General features: G+C 50.1%; 1 protein-coding gene across 1 annotated transcript in view; it reads right to left on the bottom strand.

Moving 5' to 3' along the window:
- Window positions 1-16447, bottom strand: part of TEKT5 (tektin 5) — a 46938-nt gene extending 30491 nt beyond the window's left edge. The window contains exons 1-5 of the mRNA XM_043455855.1: window positions 15793-16447; window positions 10099-10182; window positions 9178-9248; window positions 5011-5154; window positions 500-722 (exon numbers count right to left, since the gene is read on the bottom strand). Of these exons, the coding sequence (XP_043311790.1) occupies window positions 500-722; window positions 5011-5154; window positions 9178-9248; window positions 10099-10182; window positions 15793-16368 (1098 nt within the window). The 5' untranslated portion in view covers window positions 16369-16447. The remainder of the gene's footprint in view (window positions 1-499; window positions 723-5010; window positions 5155-9177; window positions 9249-10098; window positions 10183-15792) is intronic.
- Window positions 16448-16670: the final 223 nt, after the last annotated feature.

Genomic DNA, 16670 nt, shown 5'->3' with positions numbered 1-16670 from the left:
GCTCCTCCAATTCAAAAAGCACCCCACCCCTCCACAGGGGTGCCCTTGAAGCCTTTGAAGGTCAAGAGGTTACATTTCTTAAGATGTTGATGTGGTTACATTTCTTAAGATGTTGATGTGACATTTCTTAAGATCTTAAGATCGGCTCAGACCCGTTTCCTGGGGGTCCGGCATTGACAACCATTCTCACTGGTCACGCTCAGCCACGTGGCCTCAGATAGACTGAAGGACCCTGGGGGCCATCAACAACCTCTTTGGGTGCTGCTATGACAGCCAGGCCAAGCTCCATCATCTAGGGAGCAAGGAAGATTTACCCACAGGATGCTGGCGTCTCCCCAGGAAGCTCACAGCCTCCGCCCCCTTTTGGGTGAACAGGCTCATAAACCGTGGACCATTGCAGCAGCAACCAGAAGCCGCTGAGACCCAGGAGCGGGGGAGGGGAGGCACGTGGTGAGGTCCTGGCAGCGTGGACGACGATCCTCCCGGGCATCTCGCTTACCTTAGCCAACTGCGTCTGCAGCTTGTTTTTCACCTCTGTCTCCTCGGCGATGCGAGCGTTGAAGGCCAGGTTGGTGTTGATGAACTGCCTCCACAGCTGGTCTGCCAACACATCAAAGAGGTTCTGCGCCTCCTCCCGCAGCCGGATGGAGTTGGCCCGCATGTTCTGTGAGTGCCGGATGTTGTCGTTACTGAATTTGGCCCACGTCTCAGGTACAGAAATCCTAGGAGAGGCAGGAGAGAGAATTTACCAGGTGAGGAGGATGGTGGGGCGGGGGGAGGTCTGCGGCAGGCTTGGAGATCTCTGCATCCGGGGTTTCTCAGCCTTGGCGCTCTGACATTTGGGTCAGGATAATTCTCTGTTGAGGCTTCCCTGGTGGCACTAGTGGTAAAGAACCCACCTGCCCGTGCAGGTAGACGTAAGAGACTCGGGTTCAATCCCTGGGTTGGGAAGATCTCCTGGAGGAGGGCATGGCAACCCACTCCAGTATTCTTGCCTGGAAAACCCCATGGACAGAGGAGCCTGGCGGGCTACAGTCCATAGGGTCATACAGAGTTGGACACAGCGACTTAGCACACACTCACGCAAATCTTTGTTGGGGTGGGGAGGATGGGCTGTCTTCTGCTCTGTAGGGTGTTTAATAGCATCCCTGGCCTCTAACCACTAGGTAGGTGCAGGGAGTAATGCTTCTCTCCTCGTGACAGTCAAAAATGTCTATAGACGTTACCAAATGTTCCTTGGAGGAGGGGGAACAGTGAGCCCTAGCTGAGCCCCTGAGCTGATCCAAACCCCTCATTTACAGATAAGGTGACTACAGGCTGGCTGGTTTCCCGAAAAGGCACTTGGTGAATTGGAGTGGAGAGATCCCCTGGACGGGCTCTTTTCTTTAACCTTCCCTCTTTCTCCACCAAAAACACAGATTCAGGCCAAGAAGGGGACATCAGGCATGTTGCTGGCTGAAGGGCCCCTCCATTCACGGATGAGCCTGTGGCCACGCTACTTGTACTGACTTACTCACTCAGCAAATGTTCTCTGAACACCTACCACATGCCAAGACTTTTCCTAGTCACTTGGGATAGAGCGGGTGACATCCTCATCCTCATGGTGATGAATTTCCAGGGGAGAGAGATAGACAATAAATTAAGAAGATGTTTACACCTGGTGTTACATTCTGGGAAGGAATTTAGAAGCAGAATGAGGAAGAGAGACAAGTGGAGTGGGTCATTATGTGTCAGTCAAGGTCATAAAAGGAAATAGATGGAATTTATACTCAGAGAACACTGAGAGACTCATAGATTAGCGAGTGCACAAAGTTGTCACCACCCCAGCTGTGAAAGGAGAAGGGAGGGAGCCATGGAGAATAAATCCCCAACATCCTTCTTCTTCATCTCCTGCTGGTGACCCTCTTATTGGCTGAACCCTGCTGGGAACCAGATGGCAAAGACCCAGGAAGGGCAGTTTGTAGAGGGCAAACTCCTCTATCGGACTCACACCAGGGCAGCTAGAGAATGGATCTGGAAGGACGAATAGAGCTCAGGCGACATTAGAAAGGGCAGGCTGGGAAGGCTTCTTGGAGGCGGTGACGTATAAGGGATTCAGTTTAGGGAGGAGAAAGTTCTTCCTGGTTGAGTATGTAAATCCATGCAGTAAGTTTTCTCCTCTGGGAAGCCTTTGAGAAATAGACACACATACACATGTTCCTTTGAGCTGACTTCAGTCCCCGGGTAAACCAGATTAGATACATTTTTGAGGTCTTTTCTAGCCGGGAAGTCTCCAGTTCTTAAAATAAAGCAGATTTTTATTCTCAGACAGCAGGAAAAAAGAGATTCAATCATCTGAAATAGAAGGATCTTTCAGGACATTTTAAAGCACACTTAGACTAGATGGTGACTAGAAATATTTCTAAAAGCATACAACATGTGCTTGTTTTGTCTGGCTTTTGCAGGAGTTAAAATCAAACTTCTGGAGAGGTCTCAGCTTCTAGAGATGCAAGAGGGCACTGAGTCTGATCCAGAGCTTTCATCCAACAAAGACTGGAGGCTCAGAGAGGTGAAGTGTCTTCCCCAAGGTCACAGAGCTACTCACCATCAATCAAGGAAGCACCTGCCGCTGCCCAGTGGGACACTATCAAAGTCAAGGGCAGCAGCCGCCAAGCCCCACTCCCCCGGAGCAGACAGCTGAGCTCTGAAGGGAAAATAGCCCACTTACTCACACTCTCCTGGGGGAGTTTGCCGAGGCAGCCTGTCTCCTCACAGGTGGCATGCTTCAGGAGTGGGGCGGGGGGGGCATGCTTTCTGGAGCGTGTGTCCTCTGAAAACAGGAGGACACAGCAGGCTTTGCTGGGAAGGCAGGAAGGCGCGGTGGTAAAACAGGGTCCCAGTGTCCCACGTGGACTCAGACTGAGGCTCTGCCACTTGCTGTGTGAGCTTGGACCAGTCACTACCCCTCTCTGAGTCTCAGGCTCCTCATTGTGAAATGGGGATGAAAATGGTGCCTTCCCTGGAGGTTGCTGACTGACTAAACGTGAGCCCCTATCATGGCACCTGACAACAGAAAGCGCTTGATAAATGTTTATTATTCACGAGATGATCTGGAGGGGCTCAGCACAGTGCCCAGCCTATAGCAAACACTGGGGGAAAGGCAACGGCTATCATCTTCATCACGTCATCCCAGGTGATGAGAAATTCCATGAACAGAGTTACTGCAGTGCAAACTCCAAACGTGCCGCGACCTACCCAGACATGGCCTCGCCTTAAGAAACCCCACAGGGACTTCCCTGGTGGTCCAGTGGTTAAGACTCCGTGCTACCAATGCAAGGGGCCTGGGTTTGATCCCTGGTCGGGGAACTAGGATCCCACATGCAGCCAGATGTGCCCCCCCCCAAAAAAAACCCAGATACAAAGCCTCAGGCTAGCACATCTAGGGAGCACTTAGTCACCCCAAATGGCAACTCTGGCTTTCCAGGTGGAGTCACTGGAATAGCAGACTCCTTGAAATAGCAGACCCCTTGTGTGCAAGGAAATCGGTCTCCACCAACCAGCCTGGCCGCCCAGCTTCCAGGAAGGCATCTGTTTGGGAAGGGAACCTTCCAGATTCCCTGTCCAGATGGCAGCTGTGGCTTAGGGAACTGCCCCCCCCCGCCCCCGCCCCGCCAAGGCCTTGTTCACCCCGCCACCGCCGTGGGGAAGTCAAATTTGTCCAGACAAGGAGAAGGGCCCATGGGAGTTGTCATTGCAGGAAACCCCAAAGCGTTCTTTCAATAGCCGCGTGCTTAATACAGTCCAGAAAATAACCCCAGCATGAGCCAAGGAGACCGTCCCTTCCTTCTCTCCTCTCCCTCCCGCCTCCCTTTCATTTATTTTCTCAGTCCACAGACATTTATTGCACACCTACTATGTGAAAAGCACAATTCTATGTGCTAGAGGGTTTTTTTTTGAAGGGGACCCAAGAGAGACCCCACCCTCTGCATGTACCCAGAGCATCGCTCTCCAGCAGTCATTACTCCAGTCCTTGAACTACCAATGGGGAAAGCTCGCTTTCATTTTCAAGCAATTCCGTGATGCTGGGACATGCCCACAGCAATGCCAGGCAGACAGGAGAGGCACCTATTTTATGGTTGTTGTGACGAGAAAATGGGGTCACACAGCAAGCACTCAATAAAGGTTAGCCATCATCATTCCCGATGCGAGGATCTGTGCTCAGCGCCTCAGACGCCCACCTTTCCACCCTCACAGCAACTCTGGGAGGTGGATGTTATTTTTATTCCAGTGGTAGAGGCGGGGAAATGGAGCCCAGAAAGATTAAGTCCTTTGTTCTGAGGGTTCATTGAAGCCTGGATCTGAAACCAGGCAACATGGCTCCCAAATCCACTCCTTTTTTTTAAGCTTTTTATATTATTTTTGGCTACACAGTGAGGCATGTGGGATCTTAGTTCCCCATCCAGGGATTGAACTCACACTCGCTGCATTGAAAGCATGGAGTTTTAGCCCCTGGAAGTCCCAGAACCCACACTTAACCAGAGTGGGCAGGGATCAGTTGACTCTCCCAACCAAGCTTTTGTTCCTCCTCCTCCTGGTTAAAGTCATCTTGTCTTGTAATTTGTTTGGTGTGCCTGCCAATCCAGGTGCCCCAAGAGCAGCGGCTGTGGGACCCTCACAAACCAATCACCTGTGCTCTCTTCCTGGAACTTGGATCTTGGTGAAGTGGGCAAGACAGTGGTACTCCAACATCAAAGCTGATTAGCTCGTTCAGGCTGCCAGAACCTCCCCCTCCAGCCTTCCCCTGGAGCCTCAGTCTCCCCGACAGCCTTCCAGTAAATTCCATCATAGCTTAGCCAGAATCGGATTCTGTGGCATGCAACTGAATTCAACCCACAACCCATCCAATCCACGGCTCCACGCTTTTCTGGGGCCTGATGCCCCTTTCCCGTTCCTTGGCAGGAGTGGACCCCGAACCCCCCTCGAGGCTCCCCTCGGGCACAGCCAGGTGGGGACCGAGAGCCCGGTACTCACGTGCCATCAATTTTCTCCACCCCGTGGAAGAAGCTGATGCAGTCTGACGTGTTCCGTAGGTTAAGGCACTTCTCATCAATGAACTCGGCCGAGTTTTTGTCCTCGAGGTCCCTCTCCAGGGCGTGCTGAGCATCTCGGTTATCACTAGGAGGCAAGGATGTGTCCCAAGATTGTGCTCTCATCCAGGGTCCCTCACCCAGGGTCACAGGGGAGGTCACTGCTGGAAACCGAGTCTCTGGACCCCAGGAGGATGTTCTGTCCACCCCCAGTAGCTTCCAGCCCTCTTCCCACCGTGAGGCCCCCACCACACACCCAGGGTCTCCCCCTACTCCCCCTCCCATCCCCCCGGTCCAAACAGACCTATTGTCACTTAGAACAGGAGAGAGCGAATATTTATTGTAAAGGGTCAAATGCTATATATTTTAGGTTTTGCAGGTCATGTGGTCTCTGTTGCAACTAACTGCTCAACTATGTAGGAAAACAGTCATAAATAATCTGTAAATGAATGGTCATGGCCATGTTCCAATAAAACTTTATTTACAAAAACAGACGGTGGGCCAGTTCCGGCCCTCCGATTGTAGTTTGCTGACCTAATATAAAAGATACAAATTCGCACTTTGGACAAAGCCAGATTTCAATTGATTCACAAATCATTGTGTCTGACCCTATGCCAGGCATAGCGGGGAAAGACATGAGTAAGACCCAGGCATTACCTTCAAGTTGCTCACAGATGTGTGTAAATAAGTACAGAAAAAATAAATAAAGAATAAGGGCAACAGTGCAGGTTTGAAAAGGATACACAGTAACAGAGGAGGAAGCCATTAACCCAGGGTGAGGGCTGGTCAGGGTAAAGGGATCTCACATCTCACCTGGATCCATCTCTTCCCCCTCCTGCATCTTCTCATTTTCTCCCTTTCTCCCCCTTCCTCCCTCTATCTCTGTCTTTCTCATCTTTATATCTTTCTGCCCCATCTTGCTTGGGTGTGTCTCTCTCCACCTCTCCCTGCCTGTCTCTCTCTTTCTGCCACGTTCTTTTTCTGCTATAAATACTGAAAGCTGGTGAAAGGCTTCAAAAACAGGTCAGGAGCAAAGAAATTAAATCCTTATGCTGGGACTGCACCCATCGGGATGCACAGAGGGTCATGTTGGGGCAGGAAGAGCCCTACTGGGGCCCTTGGGGCCATTGGAATTGGCAAAGCCTTGGAGAAATGGGGCCCCACCCTACACTATGAACCAGAAGACAGACCAGAATGAGATACTTCTTTGGTGGTCCAGTGGTTAAAACCCACACTTGCACTGCAGAGGGCATGGGTTTGATCCCCAGTCTGGGAAATAAGATCCTTGTGCACCTTTGTGACCCCATGGACTATAGCACACCAGGCTCCTCTGTCCATGGAATTTGCCAGGCAAGAATACTGGAGTTGGTAGCCATTCCCTTCTCCAGGGGATCTTCCCGACCCAGGGATCGAACCTGGGTCTCCTGCATTGTGGGCAGATTCTTTACCATCTGAGTCACGAGAGAAGCCCCTTTCACTTTCATGCCACATGGCAAGGCCAAAAGATTAAAAAAACAAAAACAAAACCAAGAACAGAATGTAGGAGACACACATACCAGAGCATCAGAGGAGGACCTAGGGCCTCAGAATCACGGGTTAGTCGGTCCAGCTCCTGGCCCTGGCTAATGAGGCCCAGGGAAGGAGGGGGCAGCCCGTCCCCCCAGATGGGGATTCTGGCCAGTGCCAAAGCTCACCCTGCTGTTGGCCCACCAGGAAAAGCCTGAACTTAGCTCCTGCCCAGTCAGAAAAGCCTTTTCTGCTTTGCTGGGGCATCTGGCGAGGTGAGGACTCGACCCCACCCAGATGCAGGCCCCAGGCCTCACTTAGAAAACCACGAGTCCACAGCCCAGCACCTGCTCGGGGCCAGGGTGGCCCCCAGGTGGGTCAGCGATCGAGCCTCCCCACGGGGTCAGGGCGCACTCTGATGAGGCTGTGGCCAGTCCTCGGGTAACTGGGCTGCCCTGGCAGCTCGAGCCACCTCCCCCCGAGATGACAGGCATCCTCTGACACGCGGGCCACTGCCCAAGGTCAAAGGGCCTCTCTCCAGGGTGAGTGGACCTCTGATCCTGGCAAAGAGCAGAGTCCCGTTCACCCGCTCTCATCTCCCCCCGACTTGCGCTGCCTCGACGGCTTCCCTCCCAGCCTGTCCTGTTCTCCTTTCCTCTTTCTCCGTGTCTGTCTTTTCCACCTCTCTCACTCTGGATTTCTGTATTTGTCTGGCACGTCTATGTCCCTCTCTGGCCCTATGTCTCTATGCTCCTCATCTCTGTCTGTTTACAGCTTCGTGTCTTTCTCTTTCTGTCTCTCTCTCCCTCTGACACCAGCGCTCGCTCTGAGCTTCTCATTCTGTGTCTCCCAGTCGAGGAGACCACCCTGGTCTTTCTAGTTTTCCTGCACAAGCAGCCCTCCGCTCACTCCAGTTTCAAGATTTCTCTTCCGGGGTCCAGTTCCCCAATTTCAAGTCTGGGATTTTGTTCACTCTTTCGACTCAAACTGTCCCATTTCCCAAACTAGAGGCCTCCTGTCACTCCGACACAGAATTTTGTCACAGCCGCAAGACAACCACAAATGGAAAACCATGCTCTTTTGCTTAAAAAAAAAAAAAAAAGTGATCATAAACATAAGGGCGGGGCTTCCCTGCCTGCCAATGCAAGAGAGTAAGAGACTCCAGTTTGATCACTGGGTCAGGAAGATCCCCTGGAGAAGAAAACGGCAACCCACTCCAATATTCTTACCTGGGAAATCCCATGGACAGAGGAGCCTGGTGGGCTACAGTCCATGGGTTGGCAAAAGAGTCAGATACAATGTAGTGACTTAACAACAACAACCATAAAGGTAAGAAAATGCAATAAAGACATATGCCTGCCCAAAGCATCCTCTCTGTTAAAACTTTCCTGTTCTAAGTACAAGTATTGAAGGCTTTATAAAAAGTTAATTTATAGACAAATATTAGGCAAATTTAGTCCAAGCAGTAGGTGAACTGCCACAAATCAGGACAGAATATGGAATTCAACTCTCCTTTCATCCATTCAACTGCCGCCTCGGTCACTGCTGTATTTGCATCTCATTTTGATGTTTCTCCACCTCTGAGGTCTCCCCTAGTCTTCCCAATTCCTCTGCCCCTGACTGCACCCTTAGATCTGCAGGTAGCTTTTCAACATTGCCCTGGATGACGTTTTATCCTGGATAATCCTCTCCAACCCTGCCCCCCTTTTTTACAGCCTCAGTGGGGTCAGAGAGCTGCTGTGTGTATCATGTGGGGGTGACTGCTGTTTCTGGGGATACAGCAGACCAGGGCACCGAGCCCCCAGAGCCTAAGTGCAGGCTCCCAGACCCCTTAGCATCCCACGCAGGCTGCCCACTTGCCCTACACAGCAGGAAGGGGCAGCCCTGGCAAGGTTGCCAGCCCATCCAAATGAGGAATGGAGAAGCCAGTAAAACAGCCTGTCCTGCAAGGGCCCAGCTCAAGAGCCAGGCTGCTACCTCCGGGCCATCTGAGTGCCAAGGGCTCAGCTATGAGTCTCCAGTCCTGTAAGACTCAAGCCTCCCCTTCAATTATGGGGGGTGGTGGTGGCGGTGGTTCCTGGCTTGCCATGATACCAGGTACATAATCTCCCAAGAACAAAAAGTTGATTCCTTTGAAGACTCAAAGGAATGATGGCTCAAGGCATCCACCAGCTCCCTTCTGAAGATTCCCAGGCCCCTCACCTTGATGCCCAATGCCACCCACTCTTGGATGTATCCCAAAGTTCATGACTCACACAGGGAAGCCACAGGGTAAGAGGACCCTCAGGGAGCCTAATTTCTTTTGCCAAGGCACTCACTGCCAACAAGAACCACCAATGATGTGCTGACTCATGAAAATCAATCAGTAGCATCCTATAGGTAGACTGAGATCAGCGGTGGTGGTAGTATTTACATCCCTGAAATTGACAAGCATGACAAATCAGGATTTCTTTCTTTCCCTGGGGAAAGCTAGTTGTTACACTCTTACCAGCACACCACTGATCAAAAGAACCACCTGGAGGTGGGGGCCCCATCCATCTTGCCCCCTAGAAACCTGGGACACCCAAAACAAACTCCAAGAGGAGGAAGAGAAAACAGCTCTTACCGCATCTGGATATCAATCCTTTGAGCTAGTTTTCTCATCTGTTCTTGGCAACATTTTATCATATCTACCTCCTGCAATGAAAGAAGTCAGAAAGAGCTCAGAAACTCAGCATCCTGTCTCCCAGGTCAGCGCCCCACCCCTCACCTCTCACTGCCCACCCTCCATCCCATGAGGTGAAATGTCAGGGTGGGGGTCCATTTCCAGCCTCAACCCGCATGATCCCCTGGTCAGGCAACAGACAGTTGATTGTGGAAGCTGTACATTCTGTGTCCCTCCTGTCCTTTCTTTTATATCCTCCAGAGTAAAAGAAAATGCAGCACCTACTATGTGTCACGGGCTCATGCATAGAACTTCTTATCATTGAATTAAATAACGCATAGGAAGTGATATGTGACCGTGTGTGACATGTAATAGGTGCTCCATAAACACTGGCTGTTACTGCCGCTGTTTATTGGTATTACTCCCACGATAGGTGGCACTAGTGGCAAAGAACCCACCTGCCAGTGTAGGAGATGCAAGAGACTCAGGTTTGATCCCTGGGTCGGGAAGATCCCCTGGAGGAGGGCATGGCAACCCTCTCCAGTATTCTTGCCTGGAGAATTCCATGGACAGAGGAGCCTGGCGGGCTACCGGGTCCCAAAGAGTTGGACACGACTGAAGTGACACCACGGCACACACTATTATAATGCCCATTGTGGAGATGAAAAGACTGGGGGTCAAATGACCTCATCTCTCACTATTTCTAAATTGCAACTTAACCCCCGCCACACCTTCTGAGTCCTAACTTTGCATGGCGTGCAGGGTGGGGGGGGCGGGGAGACACATGTGGCTTCTACTCTTGACAGGCAGCTCAGAAACCTCTCTGACCAGTTGATCTTCCACTTCCCTTAGGGGGCTGGCCAGACCCAGGGGGCACCTTACCTGGATAAGATTTTTCTCCACGTTGTCATGGACCAAATCAATCCCGATCCTTTTCTCTCGCTGGTACAGACACTCCAGGGCCACCTGTAGGGAGTGATGAGAAATCGTGTGTTCTCACTGCAGCTGTTTGTAGACCCTGAGCCGAAGTGACTCGCTTATTCCTTTGCCATGATCTGTTTCATTCCTGGGAAGCCTGGGTGTTTTGTGGATCCCCATTACTGTGTGTTTGGCTGGGCTTCTGCCTCCCCTTCTCCATCAGTGGGGGCTGCCAGATGCTGAAGGAGAAGGGGGATGGGGGATACAGAAGGAGGCGGGCTGTGGGATGCTGAGATGGTACACGGATGCAAAATTAGTGCACACCTCAAGTAGGTCATGATCGTTAAGTCAGCTCAACAAGTATAAAGCACTTAAAATACTGTCCATAAGTATCACCTATGAGTATGTATATCTGAAAACCCCTCTTTGGAGATCTCTGAATGGGGGGAGAGCTTTGGAAAGTGGCTGAGGCCAAGTGAGACCCAGGCAGCCCTGCCACATGGCCCTTACGACCGTCATGGGGACATGAGCAGAATGGAATAGAAGTCAGGGAGCAGATGCTCAGCAGATGCTGCTGCAGCAGACTGAGAAAGAATGGTCACGGGCCATGGGCTTGTAACGTCACAAAGAGCACGGGAGGGAGAAGGGGGCAGGGAGCACGGCAGGACATCTGGCACCAGGATGCAAAAGCATCCTTGATTCCAGGATAAGTGACTGCCCCCTCCTCTCTGCGTCACAATCCACCAAGGTACTGGGGACACTGCAGTGAACTAAACAGACAGCCTTTGCTCATGTGGAGTTTGAACAGAAGAGCAAGGACACAAACACACTTGAACACAGAAAGGAACTCAGTCGTTTCTGTGATGTGGGCTGGGATGAAAATAAGGGACTGTGAGTGGCTGGGAAAGGACCTGCCGGGTGGTCAGGGAAGACTTCTCTAAGGAGGTGGCAGACCATGACCTGAACCATGAGAAGCAGCAGAAATGAATGGGGATACTGTGCCCGGAAGCAGGAACGGCTAGTGCAAAGGCCCTGGGGTAGGAGGCGCAGCAGACAGGAAGCACTGGGTCTGTGACAAGAAACTCAGATGTTAACCCCTAGGGTGCATTAGGAAACCATCTGAGGGGATTTTAGCAGGCAGGTACAGAAATCTAGTTTAATGTTTAAAACCATCCCTCTGGCTACTGTCTGGAAAATGGGTTGAAGGGAGCAGAAGTCAGGAGGCCAAGAAGGAGGCTGTCATCACTGTCCACTGAGAGGCACCTGGACCAAGGTGGTCAGCTTGGAGTGCAAACAAGTGCATAAAAGTGAGATGTCTCTGGTCCCTGTGCCCCCGTATGGCTATCACAGGGGGCCGTACATGATAAGGCAGGGCTGGGCTTTCCAAACAGGCTCGGCGAGTGAGGTGGGTTGGAGGCAGTGGGCGGAGCACTGGATTTTGGATGCTGCCCTGTATCTCTGAGCAGTGGTCCTTGCTCACTGTCCTTCCAGGTGGGCAACCTGGGGGTATAGGGAAACAGCTGGGACCCCCAACACCCCATAGTGGTCAGAACCTGTTCCATCTCCAAGGGATCTGGAGGCAGGGCCCCCCCTACAGGTGTCCCCATGCCTGACACGGAGCAGACGCAGATGCAGGAGGTCAGCAGGCAGGATGTCTGCGCCCCCACGTGCTCCAGGAGGCAGCAGGACACTGTCTTATGTGGTCACGATAATCTTCCACAGCCCAAGGCAGATAATGCCAGTCCCTCCACCCAATGTCCAGGCCGGGACCCAGTGACAAATTCTCAGTTACCTAGACTCCTCTGCAGCCAGGGAGCCTATAGAGTTCTGGCAAATGGGCTAAACTCCAGGAGATGGTGAAGGACAGGGAAGCCTGGCGTGCTGCAGTCCATGGGGTTGCAAAGAGTGGGACATAACACTTTCATTTCACTTTTCATAGACATACTGTTCCCTCACAGCTGAACAGCAGTCCTTGCTGAAAAAGCAGACGGAAATCCCTGCCCTCGAGGAGCCTGGATTCTAGTGCACGAAGCAAAACAGTAAATAAGTAAAAACACAAGCTGTCTAGTAGGTTAGCAGGGTCTTAAGGGGTATGGAGAAAAATAAAACAGTTAATCGAAACACATCTTCTAAAAACCATCACGTACATATACGCACATGTGTGCTTGTGATGTCTTTATGAAGCACCTGTGATTCTGATGCAACCTCAGGAGAAAGGAAATTCCATTCAGTCTGAGGAACCCTGATTGCACTGGGATTATTGTCAACTGACTAAGTTATATATAACTTATATGTATATAATATGCATATATGTACATAATATATGTATGCATACATAATATATATATACACAACTATATATTGTGTATATATGTATATGTATAAACGGACTTCCCCCATAGCTTAGTGGTAAAGAATCCGCCTGCAATGCAGAAGACCCCGGTTCAATTCCTGGGTCAGAAAGATTCCCTGGAGAAGGGATTGCCTTCCCGCTCCAGTATTCATGGCTTCCCTCATGGCTCAGACAGTAAAGAATCCGCCTGCAGTGTGGGAGACCTGGGTTCGATCCCTGGGTTGGGAAGATCCCCTGGAGATGGGAATGGCTACCAACTCCAGTATTCTTGCCTAGAGAATCCCATGGGCAGAGGAGCCATGGCGTCCTCTGGGCTATAGTCCATGGCGTCACAAAGAGTTGGACACGACTGAGCGACTAAGTGGGAGCACACAGACACACACACACACACACATATATAAACATATATATAAATATTTACCTTAAAGCTGACTGTAGACAATGATAGGAATCAGAGGACTAAAACCAGCGAACTAAAATGGACTGGAATGGGTGAATTTAACTCAGATGACCATTAATCCCTTAGAAGGAATGGAGTAGCTATCATAGTCAACAAAAGAGTCTGAAATGCAGTACTTGGGTGCCATCTCAAAAATGACAGAATGATCTCTGTTTGTTTCCAAGGCAAACCATTCAATATCAGAGTAATCCAAGTCTATGCCCCAACCAGTAATGCTGAAGAAGCTGAAGTTGAATGGATCTAGGAAGACCTACAAGACCTTCTAGAACTAACACCCCCAAAAAATGTCCTTTTCATTATAGGGGACTGGAATGCAAAAATAGGAAGTCAAAAAATACCTGAAATAATAGGCAAATTTGGCCTTGGAGTACAGAATTAAGCAGGGCAAAGGCAATAGAGTTTTGCCAAGAGAATGCACTGGTCATAGCAAACACCCTCTTCTAACAGCACAAGAGAAGACTCTACACATGGACATCACCAGATGATCAGTACCAAAATCATATTTATTAAATTCTTTGCAGCCAAAGATGGAGAAGCTCTATACAGTCAGCAAAAACAAGACCAGGAGCTGACTATTGCTCCAATCATGAACTCCTTCTTGCCAAATTCAGACTTAAATTGAAGAAAGTAGGGAAAACCACTAGACCATTCAAGTGTGACCTAAATCAAATCACTTAAGATTATACAGTGGAAGTGAGAAATAGATTCAAGGGATTAGATCTGATAGAGTGCCTGATGAACTATGGACGGAGGTTCGTGACATTGTACAGGAGGCAGGGATCAAGACCATCCCCAAGAAAAAGAAATGCAAAAAGGCAAAATGGCTGTCTGAGGAGGCCTTACAAATAGCTGTGAAAAGAAGAGAAGCAAAAAGCAAAGGAGAAAACGGAAGATACTCATTTGAATGCAGAGTTCCAAAGAATAGCAAGGAAAGATAAGAAAGCCTTCCTCAGGGATCAATGCAAAGAAATAGAGGAAAACAATAGAATGGGAAAGACTAGAGATCTCTTCAAGAAAATTAGAGATACCAGGGGAACATTTCATGCAAAGATGGGCACAATAAAGGACAGAAATTGTATGGACCTAACAGAAGCAGAAGATATTAAGAAGAGGTGGCAAGAATACACAGAAGAACGATACAAAAAAGATCTTCATGACCCAGATAATCACGGTGGTATGATCACTCACCTAGAGCCAGACATCCTGGAATGCAAAGTCAAGTGGGCCTTAGGAAACATCACTACGAACAAAGCTAGTAGAGGTGATGGAATTCCAGTTGAGCTATTTCAAATCCTAAAAGATGATGCTGTGAAAGTGCAGTACTCAATATGTCAGCAAATTTGGAAAATTCAGCAGTGGCCACAGGACTGGAAAAGGTCAGTTTTCATTCTAATCCCAAAGAAAGGCAATGCCAAAGAATGCTCAAACTACCGCACAATTGCACTCATCTCACACGCTAGTAAAGTAATGCTCAAAATTCTCCAAGCCAGGCTTCAACAGTATGTGAACTGTGAACTTCCAGATGTTCAAACTGGATTTAGAAAAGGCTGTATTTAGAAGAGGAACCAGAGATCAAATTGCCAACATCCACTGGATCATCAAAAAAGCAAGAGAGTTCCAGAAAAACATCTATTTCTGCTTTATTGACTATGCCAAAGCCTTTGACTGTGTGGATCACAACAAACTGTGGAAAATTCTTAAAGATAAGGAAATACCAGACCACCTGACCTGCCTCCTGAGAAATCTGTATGCAGGTCAGGAAGTGACAGTTAGAACTGGACATGGAACAACAGACTGGTTCCAAATCGGGAAAGGAGTACGTCAAAGCTGTATATTGTCACCCTGCTTATTTAACTTATATGCAGAGCACATCATGAGAAATGCTGGACTGGACAAAGCACAAACTGGAATCAACATTGCCTGGAGAAATATCAATAACCTCAGATATGCAGATGACACCACACTTATGACAGAAAGCGAAGAACTGAAGAGCCTCTTGATGAAAGTGAAAGAGGAGAATGAAAAAGTTGGCTTACAACTCAACATTTGGAAAACTAAGATCATGGCATCTGGTCCCATCACTTCATGGCAAATAGATGGGGAAACAGTTAGAGACTTTATTTTCTTGGGCTCCAAAATCACTGCAGATGGTGACTGCAGCCATGAAATTAAACACTTGTATCCTTGGAAGAAAAGCTATGACCAACTTAGACAGCTTATTAAAAAGCAGAGACATTACTTTGCCAACAAAGGTCCGTCTAGTCAAAGCTATGGTTTTTCCAGTGGTCATGATGGATGTGAGAGTGGACTATAAAGAAAGCTGAGCACTGAAGAATTGACGCATTTGAACTGTGGTGTTGGAGAAGACTCTTGAGAGTCCCTTGGACAGCGAGGAGATCCAACCAGTGCATCCTAAGGGAAATCAGTCCTGAATGTTCATTGAAAGGACTGATACTGAAGCTGAAACTCCCATATTTTGGCCACCTGATGCGAAGGGCTGACTTATCTGAAAAGACCCTGATGCTGGGAAAAATTGAGGGCAGGAGGAGAAGGGGATGACAGAGGATGAGATGGCTGGATGGCATCACCGACTCAATGGACATGAGTTTGAGTAAACTCCGGGAGTTGGTGATGGACAGGGAGGCCTGGCGTGCTGCAGTCCATGGGGTCACAAAGAGTTGGACATGACTGAGAGACTGAACTGAACTGATGGCTGATGATGCAGCTCAAACTGAGCTGCAAGATGCCTGTCACCTTGACCTTCACTCAAGGCGGGGGTGTGGGACTGTACTGCCGGGCTGACATCCCAGGCACCCCCAGGACCCCCTCCCTGCCCCATGCTCACCTGCAATGGACATCTCAGCTCCTCGGCTGCGCATTCCAGCCGCCTCTTAATGGCATCCAAGCTGTGGTTCTCATTCAGAAGCCTCTCCAACTCGTAGTTCAGCTCCGACTTCCAGAAGCCGATGTCCGACAGCCTCTGGCCCAGGTTCCGGCAGGTCCCCTCCTGCATCTGGCGCGTCAGCTGATCCTTGTCCTGCATAAGCCGCATGGAGTCGCCCGTCATCCGGCCGGCCCAGAGCCGTGAGGCCTCGGCCCCACGTAACTGCAGCCGGTTAGACTGGTCCCAGTCCTGGGGGCTGTAGCGACAGAAGAGGGCGGAGCGGACGGCTGGCAGGATGGTGGGAGGTCGCACGGCGCTGCGGCAGGTGGCCCCCTCATCCAGGCAGGTCTGGGCGTTGGCCACCTTGTAGAAGAGGCTGGGTCTCCAAGAGTTGAGGTAGCGATACCCTGGCAAGTAATAGGGCTGGTAGCACTCCTGGACTGTCGGGCCGGACGCCACCGTGGGCAGCGCGCTCATGCCACAGGGTTTCTTGGGACCACAGTAAGTGGCGGTCTGAGTTGTTCCAAGAAACTCCATCTTCCCCCTTCAGCCCTGCTAGGGCAAAAGTCTGCCCTGGGGAGGCCAGGGCACCACGGGAAGGGGAAGGGGCTTCTCTTTGGGATGGGCAGGGCCTCTATGACTCGGTGCTGTTGTCATAAAGCCTGGGGGAGTGGTGCCCTCATGGGCACCCATCCCCAGCCACTCACTTTCCCCCTGCTGGGGTCATAGCATCCCAGTCGAAACACAGACAAAACAACCAACAACATGAATGAGTTTTTCAATTGACAAGAGTTGGAGGTGTAAGAAATGTCATTTGTGTATTTTCAGTAAAGAATCAA

The sequence above is a fragment of the Cervus canadensis genome, chromosome 32, assembly GCF_019320065.1.
Source record: "Cervus canadensis isolate Bull #8, Minnesota chromosome 32, ASM1932006v1, whole genome shotgun sequence".
NCBI lineage: Eukaryota > Metazoa > Chordata > Mammalia > Artiodactyla > Cervidae > Cervus > Cervus canadensis.
The sequence above is the reverse complement of the archived record's forward strand: the minus strand, read 5'-3'. Positions and strand labels throughout refer to the sequence as shown.